Source organism: Crocodylus porosus, unplaced genomic scaffold (assembly GCF_001723895.1).
Source record: "Crocodylus porosus isolate Cpor-Errol unplaced genomic scaffold, CroPor_comp1, whole genome shotgun sequence".
NCBI classification, from domain to species: domain Eukaryota; kingdom Metazoa; phylum Chordata; order Crocodylia; family Crocodylidae; genus Crocodylus; species Crocodylus porosus.
The window spans coordinates 1,860,124-1,873,392 of record NW_017728921.1 but is presented as its reverse complement, the minus strand read 5'-3'; the positions used below and the strand labels follow the sequence as shown (position 1 = coordinate 1,873,392).

At 44.9% G+C, this 13,269-nt stretch overlaps 2 protein-coding genes across 9 annotated transcripts in view; one reads left to right on the top strand and one right to left on the bottom strand.

Annotated features, from left to right (window-relative positions):
- The window catches only part of GIT2 (GIT ArfGAP 2), a 41,613-nt gene extending 39,208 nt beyond the window's left edge, over positions 1-2,405 (bottom strand). For 7 of the 8 annotated variants that reach the window (XM_019538681.1, XM_019538684.1, XM_019538688.1 and 4 more), the window contains exon 1: positions 2,298-2,404. In XM_019538681.1, the coding sequence (XP_019394226.1) occupies positions 2,298-2,349 (52 nt within the window). In that variant the 5' untranslated portion in view covers positions 2,350-2,404. Of the gene's footprint in view, positions 1-2,297 lie in introns of all 8 variants that reach the window. The other variant, XM_019538686.1, reaches the window with a different exon arrangement.
- Positions 2,406-3,148: 743 nt separating this feature from the next.
- The window catches only part of ANKRD13A (ankyrin repeat domain 13A), a 17,753-nt gene continuing 7,632 nt past the window's right edge, over positions 3,149-13,269 (top strand). Inside the window, exons 1-9 of the mRNA XM_019538680.1 lie at positions 3,149-3,388; positions 5,911-6,043; positions 6,240-6,364; positions 6,778-6,823; positions 7,592-7,735; positions 8,268-8,463; positions 9,686-9,752; positions 11,730-11,811; positions 12,655-12,713. Coding sequence (XP_019394225.1) covers positions 3,296-3,388; positions 5,911-6,043; positions 6,240-6,364; positions 6,778-6,823; positions 7,592-7,735; positions 8,268-8,463; positions 9,686-9,752; positions 11,730-11,811; positions 12,655-12,713 — 945 coding nt within the window. The 5' untranslated portion in view covers positions 3,149-3,295. The remainder of the gene's footprint in view (positions 3,389-5,910; positions 6,044-6,239; positions 6,365-6,777; positions 6,824-7,591; positions 7,736-8,267; positions 8,464-9,685; positions 9,753-11,729; positions 11,812-12,654; positions 12,714-13,269) is intronic.

Below are 13,269 nucleotides of genomic sequence, written 5' to 3'. Positions count from 1 at the left end.
CTGATGAAGATGTTGAACAGTGCAGGCCCGAGGACCGAGCCCTGGGGGACCCCACTGCCAATATCCCTCCAGGTCGAAAATGACCCATCCACCACCACTCTCTGGGTGCGGCCCTCCAGCCAGTTGGTGACATATCTGACTGTGTAGGTGCTGACACCATAGTCCCCTAGCTTTTTAATGAGAATGGGGTGACAGACAGTGTCAAAGGCCTTCCTAAAGTCTAGAAAGACTATGTCTACTGCTCTACCTGCATCCAAGGATTTTGTGACCTGGTCATAGAAGACCACCAGGTTGGTCTGACAGGACCTGCCTCTAATGAACCCGTGCTGGTTGCCCCTAAGCATCATCTCCCCTGCTGGGCCCTCAGGGACCTACACCAGGATAATTCTCTCAAAAAGTTTACCCAGGATTGAGGTAAATCTAACTGGTCTATAGTTTCCTGGGTTCTCCTTCCTTCCTTTTTTGAAAATGGGAACCACATTGGCCCTTTTCCAGTCCTCTGGCACACCAGAGCACCACAAGTGCTTGTAAAGCTGTGCCATATTAGATAAGTGCAAAACTCCTTTAAGTGTATATAACATGATGCCAGTCTTAACATTCATCCTAGTGCTTGTATTGCAACAAGCACTTAACATCACTTATCTGCACAGGTAAGCACAAGCAGCACTTATCTGTATATGGATAGATGCGTAAACCCACCAAAGTCCACAGGAACTCTTCAGCATTGCTGTCTGTTTTGACCTGGGACAGCATTTCCTTTTCTGGCATCACTGAAATAGGAGCCATCAATTCCAAGGCCTCTGCTTCTTTCCTATCCTTCATTTCCCCCTTTACATATCATTAACGTGGCAGAGCCACACAACTGCTTTATCACTGACACTTCCTAGGTCCTCATCCTGGTGTGCAGGCATTCTACACACGTGAGGAGTTGGTTAGCAGATTCACATATTGGACTGTCCTTTAAACCAGTAGTTCTTAACCTTTTTTTTACCAGGACCCATTTGTAAACATCAATGGTCATTTCTGACCCAGTGCCTCTCGCTCCTGACCCGCTGCCCTCAGCCCCTGCAACATGTGGGGTAGGATGTAGGTGTGCGGGGCACGTGGGTCCACAAGCAGCCCTCCACAGGCAGCCTGTGAGGGAAAAGCCAAAGTTTCGCACATTTTTCCCCTTCAAAGGAGAATCCATTTTAAAAGTTTGCTTGCGACCCTTTTATACATTATTGTGACCCATTTTTGGGTCGTGACCCACGGGTTGTGAAACGCTGCTTTAAGCCAAACTTGTAACACGTGGCATTGCAGTGTCCGGCTCTGGAGCGAATCCCATTTCATTTAATCCACAAGTTGCAGGGGAGCTCACACCCGGGTAGGCACAGCGTTGGGCTGATGACAATTCTCCTCTCCAGCTCTTCGATCTCATCCCACTTACTGTGGAGGTGCTCAAGTGCCCCTAGGCCACTGCATATGTTGCACTTGCCTGTTGTGGGTATTTATGCCTCACGCGGTTGTGTTTCTTAGTGATTTGTATACGGTGCACTCACTCTCCATTGTCCTGTGCGACTGCTGTCAAGTGGACACTCTTTTAATTGCAGTTTGACTTCCAGAGTCCCACTCAACACTACATAAAGTGTGCACTGTATAGCCTCCACCCCACTGATGCTCTTTTAATTGCCATTTCCCTTGCATGTTCTCACTAAACACTATATAAAACGTGCATGTATAGCCTCTACACTGTTAATGCTCTTTTAATGACCATTTTACTTCCATATTCTCACTCAGTGCTATATAAAATGTGCATTGTGTACCCTGCACACGGTCAATGCTCTTCTACTTGCCCTTTCCCTTGCATTTTCTCACTCGATGCCGTATGAAGCATGCAGCATGCACACCTCGGCCAAGCCCAGCCACCACTCCCCGCATGCCCAGGCTACGAGCTGTCACTGGGCGGTGGTGGCTCCTGGACCCCGAGTCTGGGCAAGGGCCCCCTTTTCCCCCCACCACATGCGCAGCTGCAGGGCAAGTCAGGGAATACCGTGCTTAGACCGCTAAAATGAAGTCGTGGTTTCGTTTGTTTCGGTAAGAAGGCAGTTGAAGCGACCCCCAGATGTACGGTCGCGGACAGCTCCGTGATGCTGTCCCCGGGGCAGGCCAGTCTGGCTGAGCTCATAGCTGGGTGAACTCATAGCTCCTCCGTGCCGCCGCCGCCCCCCACTGCAGGCCGCGTCGCGCCCCCGGCTTGCCTGAGGGGAGTTGAGGGAAACCCACCCCCCAGCACCGGCACCACCCTCCGCGCCTACCCTGAGCGCTGCAGTCGGCGCACACCTCGCTGCTCCTCAGCCGCTTCGACATGCCGGCGCGGGCGGGTGGCGAGTGCGGGGGGGCGGGGGCTGCTTCCTGCCGCCCTCACAGGGCTCGGCCAGCAACAAGCCGCACTGCGCAGGCGCACGCCAGCGCCGCCATTCACCTAGCCGCCGGGGCCGGTCTGTGCGCGCGCGTATGGCAGGGAAGCGTTCATCACGTGACAAGCGGAGGGAAGGGAGTGAGGCGACTCTGGAGCCATCTTAGCTCCTGGCACCCGCATAGTGGGGCAGGGGGGAACCCGTGGTTGCCCTTATCCAAGATGGCCGCCAAGGCGCTTGGGCGAGAAGGGCGGCCCGGCCCTTATTCAAAGAGGCTTTAGGAACTTGCCCGCACCCAAAATGGCGGCGCCGATCACCCGGAAGTCTTAGGAAGGCGGAAGTGGCAGACGAAACTGACGCTCGGGTGCGGGTGGGGAAGTGGCCTCCGCTGCGGGCAGTTCCCCTGGGGAAGTACAGCAGGGTGACGAGCTGCTTCCCTCCCTCCCTTCCTCCGCCCGCGGGCAGCGCCGAGCACTGATTCCTCTTTACCTTGTGGAGTGCAGTGCGGGGCCGCTATGGGAGCCGACGAGGGCCCCTCACCGCGGGGCCCGCTGATTCGCTCCGGCCCCTGCCCGGGAGAGGAAAGTTAGACGGGGACAGAGGGAGGAGGGGGCTGGGGCAGCCCCGGGGGGTGTCTTTGGGGGTCCCTAAGACGGGGGGGCTTTGAGGGTGCCTGAGGCAGGGGGAGGTTGTCTTAAGGGGGGGGTTATCTGAGGGTGCCTGAAGTGTAGGGGGAAGGGTCTCTGAGGGTGTCTGAGGTGTGGGGGTGCTGAGGCTGAGGGGCTTGGGTGCATGTGTTTGGGGAGGTGGGTGCAGGCAGGGTGTCTGCCTCCCTGGCCAGGGCTGGGGGTCTGAAGCAGGGGAGAGCAGGGCCCTCTGGAGCACCAGGCAGCAGAATGAGTTCTCCGGGCAAAGCCAGCAAGTACCCCCTGCACGTCTTGGTGTGGAATAATGACTACCGGCGGCTGGATGCAGAGCTACGAGAGCAGGTAATGCGGAGGCCAGGCCCCCCCGGCAGTCTCGAAAGGGTCCTGTGACGGACCAGCCTGGAGGACGTGGCCGGGTAGCTTAGCGATGCATGTGACCGTCGAGCTGTTGGGGCTGCTGATGCAGCTTCTGCAGTTGCTTATCGGTGATGAGAAGGGGCTGTTATGGACAGGCACAGAGAATATGTCTGCAGAGACAGTGCTGAACTTGTTAATTGCTGTCTGCTGATCTTTGGGGGGGTTGGGCTTGGAACTGGAGCCAAAAAACACACAGATGTGATGGGCCTTAATGCTGTCTGCTGAGAGAGTACCACCTGGCTGGGAGAGAGAGCCCTGCGCAGCGATGGGTCTGCCAGGACCTGAGCAAAACTTTTTTTTTCTCAGGATGGCATGTCCAGGGAACCAGTAGCTCATTGAAAACTGCTTCTGTTTTCCTTGTATACTCTTGAATCGTTCTCTGTCCTCCCCTCCACTGATGGGTGCTATAATTTTTGTTTTGCAAAGACAGTAGTCCTTGCATGTTAAAATACAAACATCCCTTTTTCAAGCGTAGTTCTTTGAGCTTTCCAGGTGGAGACTTAGGGTCTCAATAGCTGAGTATGTTTGCTCCGGTGACAAAACATACGTGATCGTCTTAAACCACCCAAATCTGGTAGGGCAGGTGTAAAGTGGGCACAACGTTAGAATTAAAATAAAGACAGAAATGGGTTTGAAATCTGCATCAGAGCCCAAGCAGTTGAAATAATCCAGTTGTTGAGTTCAGATATTGCTATTACTGAATTCCAGTGCGGCTCCAAATACTGAGATCCTGTGGTGATAGATACTTAATACACAGCTAAACAGCTGGGATTCGTGGCACAGGGCACCAGTTGGCAGACGCATAGCCTGTTAATTGTATTGTTCCTGATACAGTGGGTCCATGCACCCAGTGTCAGACAGTGTCACCTTGTGATGCTAATTAGGATGATTGGCTGCACTTTTGCTGGTGCATTCTGAAATGCTAAAAGTTACGTAAAGCTTGCTTAGGTCGTCTTTGTTTTTTTTCTTTCTTTGAGTAAATCTTTAGGATGCTGTGTACTGTATCTCTAATTCTTATAATCTTCAGTCTGTCTGCAATATTTCTTCTACTGGCACATTGGTTAGGGTGCTTGTTTCTTTATGTTTAAATCTTTATTAAAATAATGTTACCATTTTATAAACAGTTGAACCTTAACTGGGAATATTTTAGCACTAGTTTATTTCGGTGATTTGCATCATTGTAATTATGGCAATGTAAGAAGGTCCTGATTCCTGCCCCCAGCACTCTACAGTGCAAGTAAATGGACTACATTTAAAGGAAGGGAGAGAAGACATGCACTAAGCTCAAAGTGTCATCTTTAAATCAAAGATGTTACTTCTGCATCCTCTGGGCAAACTGCTTCTTGTATGGGCAGATGTGCTTGCTGTGTGTTGCAGAGGTATTGAAGGAAACTCTAGCCAGCTGCATGAAATGACTAATGCAGTGCACAGTTACAGGTTAACAGCAGAAAGGAAATGAAGATAACTGATCCAGAATCCTTGTTTTCACTGGATTAGGCACTACACCTTGGAGAAACTGAGTGAACATCGTAAGGGCTGCTGTACTTAATCACAGCAGTGAGAGATGAGGATGCTATAATTCAAATTTTCCTTACTCTTTGATCTTGGTGTTTCAGACTTAATGCTGTCAGATAACAACCATTTCAGTTTGCATAATATTCCTATCTTATTCCACTATTGACTTTTCCCCTTTTCCTTTAGTTATAGATCTTCTTCTGTTTCAGATCTCTAAAGCTAGTAGTGAAAAATAGAAGTAAGGTATGAGTATGTTGCGCTTGCATGTTTTGGGTATTTATGCCTCATGTGGTTGCATTTCTTAGTGATTTGTATAGAATGCACTCACTCTCCATTGTCCTGTGTGTCTCAGTCAAACTGATGCTCTTTTAATTGTCATTTTACTTCCATATTCTCACTAAATGCTATACAAAATGTGCATTGTATAGCCTATCACTCACTTCTGTGATTTTTGGCTGATTTAATGTGTTGTATGTCATGATACCCTCTAGTGGCCACTTTAACTGGTGACTAAATAAATCAAAGTTACAAAGTACAGAGAATGGAACCTTGCCATTTCCTGAAAAAATTGTGCCTGACGATCAGGACGGGGGAGGAACCTCATATAGAGTTGGCTGCTTACTCTGCCTCCCAATACCCCCTTCTCCTCTTACTCCCAATCACTTTAAAAGCATCCAGTCCTACTCCAATTGTATTTCTGTGAAAGCCAGGCTATTAAGAGGACAATTAGGCAATTCAACAGGGGTATCAAAGCAAGTCATGTAAGATAAAGTGACTGCAAACCATGAATGGTTCTGTAAGAATACATAATGCATATTGACCCATTGTAGCTTATTGCTGAAAAGCTTTGTATTATCTGTCCTCAATGTCTTCTGGTGATGAGGGTTTGATTGAATGGTCTCAACATCATTTACCTCTTGGTTGTTCAACAGGATGTTGATCAACGGGATCCACGAGGCCGGACCTTGCTGCACCTTGCTGTTTCCTTGGGATACATAGAGTCTGCCAAAGTCCTCCTTCGACACAAGGCAGATGTTACCAAAGAGAATGCCCAGGGATGGACTGGTAAGAGATTAGATTGCAAGTGGAATTTGTCTATTAATAACCTTTGCGTTAAACCCAGCACCTTTGAAATCTGGCTCTGTGTGTGTGTGTCACCATGGTTGTTGCATGGCATGTCTGCAACATGCATGTTGTAGGAGTTCTGCTTTTTGGCTAAAAACAAAAAATGCACCCACCTCTGTGTTTGGGTTTCTTTCAGTTTTGCATGAGGCTGTCAGCACAGGAGACCCAGAAATGGTACACATGATTCTGCAGCATCGGGACTACCAGCAAACCTCAATGACACTTGGAGGGGTTCCTGAATTACTCCAAAAGATTAATGAGGTATATATTTAATGAAAACCAAGTTGCAGGCTGGTCAAGTGCCCCTATGGGAGCTGTTAATTTGGTGTCAGTTAACTTAAATCAGCTTGGGGCTTGGAATCAATTGATCTTAAGTCAGGATGATGGGCTGTTCAAAATTACCTGTCCGTTAACTCCATGTAAACCTGTAGTAACGGAACTAAGATGGGTACAGTGGAAAAGTGTTAAACTATTGCAGGACAATGTCTGTATGCCACCTTTTTTTGATTAAATGTGCTGATAAATTTTTTCTGGGTAAATTTCACTGCGAGTGTTGTCAGTGACATCTCAGCCTCAAATGTTTCTTCTTTCTTAAGTATATATGACAAGAGCTAAATATTGAGTTAATATTCTCTCCATTTTTGGCTTATTTGAAACACCCATTTCTATATTAGACTCCTGACTTCTACGTGGAAATGAAATGGGAATTCACTAGTTGGGGTAAGTGTCTTCTACAACCTCTCTTTCCTCTGGTAACTGGTAGAAATGCATGCCAGTTTCAGACTTGTTGAAGTAAAAAAGTAGATTTGCAAAGAAAATATGTATGTAGAACATTTACTGTCTTCCTTTCTTTCAAAGTTTGTTAAGCATAAAAGATTTCCAGCCTATTTTTCCTACTATATAAACTGTTAGATCTTTTTTAATGCCTTTTTTTAATTGAACCCTATGACACTTGTGTTGGTGGTTGCTGAAGCTTTTCTAAAGACTTAGCTGTCCCAGTGCTTTGTCATATGTAAGGTGATGAGGCAAAAACTGTGGTGGTGCCAACCAATTTAGGAAGCAGTTTATTCCTTCCCATTGCAAAACTGATTATGTGCATTATGGGTGACTTCTCTTTCTTCCCAACCACTGAGTATTCACCATTGCTGGACAGAGGACAAAAAAATAGCTAAAATTAATTATTTTATTTAGTGTCTCATGTCTTGGCATGTTCACCATAAGTGGGGAATTGATTCTGATAGTTCCTCTGTTCTTTGTTTAGGTCCAAAAACAAACCAAGCCAAACAAGACAGAGGTTCATAACTCTTGGGACTGAAAGGGATCATTAGGATGATCTACTTTGACCTCTTGTGTAATGCAGGCCATAACATTTCTTTTAAGGAATTCCTGGGTCAAGACTATAACTTTTGGTTTGAGTTTGATCCTCCTACTCCTTTCTTTTCTGCTAAGGATTTTTATATTTGAATCTCTCTGTCTTTTTCTTTATAGTCCCACTGGTTTCCAGAGTATGTCCAAGTGATATCTGCCGTATCTGGAAAAGTGGTGCCAAGCTTCGAGTTGATATCACATTATTAGGCTTTGAAAATATGAGTTGGGAACGAGGAAAACGTAGTTTAATTTTCAAGGGAGAAGGTGAGTATTTTTAGACTGTCTCATTTATTGACTGCCAGATAGCATAAGGCCTACAATATTATTCAGAGTAGGTGTTATAATGCCTAGCTTTATTTTCCCATCTTTCAAAGACTTGTTCGTGCTGAGAAGTGCTCCATCTGGCATTTCAAGTTTCTGAGCAGAACAGAAGGGCTGAATTTTCCTTAAATTCTTCTGGAGCAAATATAGGAAATCAGATTAAAACTTAACTTTAGAACCACAGAAATAAGCAGTTACATTATAGATATAGGTATTTCCCAAATGTTCATTATTAGGGTCTTTTAATTCTACTTTTCAGATTACTCTTAAAAATGACCTGGCCACCTACATACTCTGCTCATCCATCCTTAGTGAGATCATAGTGGTACTTAAACAAATCTATCACTTGTCCTAGACAAATGCAAACCTGACAAAGTTTCCTTCATCTTCACTTTCATCCCTTGAATGTGTCCTGGACACCTCTTTACTGAAAGCTTGTTAAATATGTAGTCAATTATATCTATCCTTTCAACAGATACTGGAGGCTGGGCAGAGCTAATTGAGATAAACCATGATGATAAGGTTGTCACAACAGAGCGTTTTGAAATCTCCCAACAAATGAAGCGTTTGACATTGGGCTCTATGACTCCAAAAAGGAAGGATGTGGAAAGACGCCTTACATCTCCTATTATTAATACTTGCCTTGATACAAAAAACATTGCTTTTGAAAGGTAAGTTATTTAAGCTTTTCTTAATGAACAAGTTCTCCACCTATGCAGGATTATGCTTGCAGTATAACTTAAAAAAAAGAACCTTGTAATAGATTGTCTTGGAAGTAACCTAGAATAATACCCTAAACTGCATATTCCATTCTGTAAAGAGTGAGCTGAAAATTGTAACACTTACTTCTGGCCTTGCAAACGGTTTCCATTTGGTGTAGCGTCCTTTTGCACTGTAACACGTGCATTTCTATATTAATGGGGCCAGTTTTAATATCTTCTAGTTTCAGAAATGTACACTTAATTGCCAATACAGCAAGAATGAACCATATGTGCAGCACTGACGCTAGTTCCCAGTCTGTGGGCTGACGTTGAGTATCCAATAATAAGGTTTACAGCTTCAGTTTTGACTTTGAGCTTGATTGATTTTAGCTTAGTTCTACGTAAATGATAGTAATAACTGTACTAATACTGATAGAGAGGATACTAGTTTGATAGTAGAAGCACAAGAGCTAGTTCAGTGCTGCACCTTTTTGGACTGTTGTGGGGTGTGACAATACACTTAAGTGTTGCTGCGGGAACATTGATTAACTGCAAGGCAAAAGTATTTATTAAAACATGGTGCAGAATTACAACCAGTATGAAAGATCAGCTGTCAAAGCTCATTAATTCATTCTATTGGATGTGTGAAGATTTTCTTCCTTGAGTGCTACTTGGGGAATAAGTAAAATTAAAACAAAAAAGCCTCCAAATCCTAAGTCCCACTAAAAGCCAGTGAATTTTAGACACACCAACATTTACATTGTTTGTGAAAACCACCCAACAGCTTATTGACAGCAATCAACCTAGCTTCCCAGTTTCCAGCTGCAAGTTGCCAGATAAAATTAAGCTAGCATTGACTCTGACAGTTGTTCAGTGGCTCAGGAGAGGATGTGATGCTATCCAGAAACTCCAATTCCTTGTGGCTCAAGCTTTCCTGTTACAGTCAGCATGCTAAATATTAGCCTCTGCACTTCCATGGAGATATGAATAAGAAAGAAATAGACTCAGACTCATTTTTCGGCCTTAGATTGGAGAAAGGTGTTTGTGTTTGTTGTGCCTGTTTTCTGGGGCTGTTTGTCTGGTATCTTGCAAACACTGTTTGGCTGAAACATCGTTAGAGAAAACATGGGTTGAAGGATAAATAGACATGGCAAATTATATATAGATACTTGTGGTGTTCACTTTTTATCAGAACTACATCTGGATTCTGGGTATGGAGGACAGAGAAAGCAGAAGGTGTAAATGGTTATGAAGCAAAGGTAAAAATCAATTCTGTACAACTAAGAGGTTGAAAGCTAATTGGCGTGTGAATGTGATTGTTCAATATTCCCTGAGTATCTTAGCTTTAAAATCTTCCTTTAATGTCCACAACCTTCTTGATTTGCCACAAACTGATACGGTGTGAGACATTTCAGATGGGATGCCAAATACCCAGGAGCTTTGCCTGTGGTTGGGGATTGAAGCAAGTGCTGGGAGGTGGGGATAGTGCCAAAAGGAGACAGGGAGAGGCTGGGAGGGATGTGGGCAAATGGCTCTGTGATCACAAGATCCCTCCAGAATGCGGAGCTCAGCTATTCCTGTAGAGTCTCAGCATTCTCACGGTGTCAAAAAGCAGTAGAACCCATTAGCAAAATGTCATTGCTAGCCCTGACTAGGGGTATGCCCAAGACAATAGCCTTTTGCTGTTACAAGTTCCTTCAGTAGCTCTAATAGAATAAGACCAGCATGGATCTAGAGTTTGTCTTTCCGATGAGCCATATCGGGGGAGGTTAGCATGCTTCCATATGATGGAATTTCCCCCTGCTCTGATTTTAGTTTCTCAGAAGTTAGAAATACCAGGTCCTCCGTGACCTTAATTCAGTACTTTGTGCATGTGCATTTAGACATGCTTTTTCATTACATGATCAGCTGTACCCTGGATATGTAAATTGCTAAATGCTGTGAGTAGCTTGTTTGTTTTTTCCAAATTGGACACACACAATCAGTCAAGGTGTTTTACTTTAATCTCTGGTTTATTTGTCCATGTGAATAGACATAACAATAACACCCACACAGACCCCTCTCATCAAGGCATGGGAAGGAAACTTCTCTGGTGTTTGTAAACAAATTGGGCACTACACTGAGAGCACCACTGAACTTTAAGACAGCTCTGTTTAGTGCCAAGTGGGAATGATGCTCAATGAATCATGGAGGGAGGTAACATACTGAAAGATGAGGATAAAAACAGGCATGGGATACATATGATGAGCACCCTCCAGCCTATGCTCTGAATGAAGTGGGGTCCTGTGCAGAGAGAGAGATCATATGTGATCATATAATAAGGATGTACTATGATGCATATGCACAAGAAAACAAACTTAAGACCCAGAGGCAACCTTAATTCTCTTGTTGCCTAACTTCTGAGTGCTTGGTTCTGCAACCCTGCTTCTCTTTAACATGATAGTGGGGTGGTTTGTTTGTCTTTTAATATAATGGTTTGTCCAACTGTTCAACTGACATGTGTGAAACCAAACTTGCACTGAATGTCTGGCATGGCCAAAGACCTACACAAATGACATTATTTTACTGAATGAGCCTGCTTTGCTTTGATTCAAACCTAGATTTTACTGTTGTTAGCCCTGCAGAACCACTAAGTGGAGGATCTCAAATTCTTTGTGGCTCTGCCTGAGGCACCTTCCATAGCCTGCCTTCCTCCAAAGCAGCCCTGGCATGGGGGGATTCTGCGGTTCATCACTAAGGCCAAGGCAGCTGTCCACTTGTCAATCTAAATAAACGTGAAATCCGTTTACAAGGAGCTAAGGCCTCTCCAGTGTTGCAGAGGGCTCAGTCGCATTCCAGTTTAAATCAGTGGGGAAACTTACTTGACTGCTGTTGGTGTAGGATTGTTCCGAAATGTCTGGAGCCAACTGGTTTCTTTATCATGTGATTCCAGATAGTCTCTTGTAATTCTAACAGCCTGCCCAGCAGATGGCTGTCTCGTTCAGTTTTAGCACAGGACTGTTGTCAGGATTCATAACGCATAATACTTTCTGCACTTCAGAGCTGAAAAAGAATCAGTGAAATAGTCACATTGGACACTTTCCCCCTGGTCTCTGATATGGTGAAGGTGGGCAATTTCTTTCTTCTCCCCCCAGTTTCTTTTAGGTTTTGTCTTTGGTGTTTGGGCTTCTTTAAAGATGTCCTTCTTCTATTCTTGGTCTCTTTTATACATTTTTTTCCTTTTCTTTTATGAAAAGGTCTATACAGCAAACAATGTGAATGTAGTAACGCGGATCCGAACAGAGCATTTGACGGAAGAGGAAAAGAAAAGATACAAAGGTAATTTTCCCAGTGGTGGCTTGAAACTGAGCAGAACCTTGTGCTGCTTTTGTGCACTGGGTGGCATGTACAGTAATCAGCCTGGCTAATGAAAGCATCTTGCTTGTATTTGAGCCTCCCCTGCCAAATAATACAGGGTTGGGCCGCTGGGGAAGGCGGGGGTTCTTACCTGGTTCTGAAGTAAATCCTGATGTAAATAAGGATTACTGTCATAGTCTTGATTCCATTTGATGGGAGCAAGTGTCTGGAAAACTTGGTTCAGCTTTTTGTCTGAACTCCAGAAGGTGGAACCCTATTTGCACATTCATTATCTGTCCTGCTTTTTGCCTGTCCTGACAGCCTTGTCATACCTTTGCTTCATGCTAATTTCCCTTTACACTGGCTAAAGTTGCAAGATGCCCAGTCTGGTTTTGTTTTTTAACTCTTGAGTGCCTATGCAGATCACAGTGGAGGGTGCAGAGAAGCCAGCTTGCAACCTTGCATAGGAAATGCCTGTTGCTTGTCACTCAGCACAATCTTTATAGATGCCCAGAAACAAGATGTAACATTTTGTTGTCATACAGGCTTCTGATAGTGATTTCTGGAAATTCTTCTCTTCTCCTGCTCTTGTCTTGTATCCCTCGTGTTCCTCCTCCACTAGCTCTTGGGTTTATCTAGTAAAGTGCTTAGAGGAAGCTTGTCTGGTCTTGAAGATGTCCTTTGAATGAGCACTACAAACAACACCATCTTCTGCCTGTGGAGCTAAGGCCTCCCTGGCCCTGCAGTCTTGTGTGTGCTTGTGCGCTACTGTGACAAGTGCCATTTTTAATAAGCCTGTTTGTTTTTTTTCCCCCACTCCTTAAGCTGACAGGAGCCCTCTGGAATCCTTCCTGGGTACAGTGGAGCATGAGTATGGGGCTCAGGTGAGCAGAGAGCTTCTCTTTCCATTGATTTCAAAGAAGATCCCTTCAGTGTTGAGTAACTGACTTACTGGGAGTTGTGTGCGCCTTATGGAAAAGCTTTCTCTTCCTTCATGTCCCGGAACTTAATTAGTACAAACACCAACCTGTAGATGTACCTTGAGCCCCACCTGTTGCTGTAAGAGACAACAGAAAAAATGGCCTTTGGGATATAAATGCTTTAACAGCCGCACACTGACTCTTGGGGGTGTTGAGAGGAGAGATGTGTCCTGGGGTTCTGCAGGGTATGTAGTGTTAATGTTGTTGATCATGCTTAACAAAGATGCTCTAGTATCTGTATAGGCATAAGGTGAATAGGGACTAGGCTTACCAATGGATGGCTCTGTTTCCTGACTCTCTTTTATATAAGACATATGTATCTCTTATTGATTTAAGTGCCATCACTGGATTGGTGTCATCAAGATGGTGTGCGTGGGTAGCATTAGCACATGTGTATAAGACTGGGTAGTTTTTAGTTTTCAGTATTACATGAAGGAGCTGGCGAGCGTCATAGCCCAGC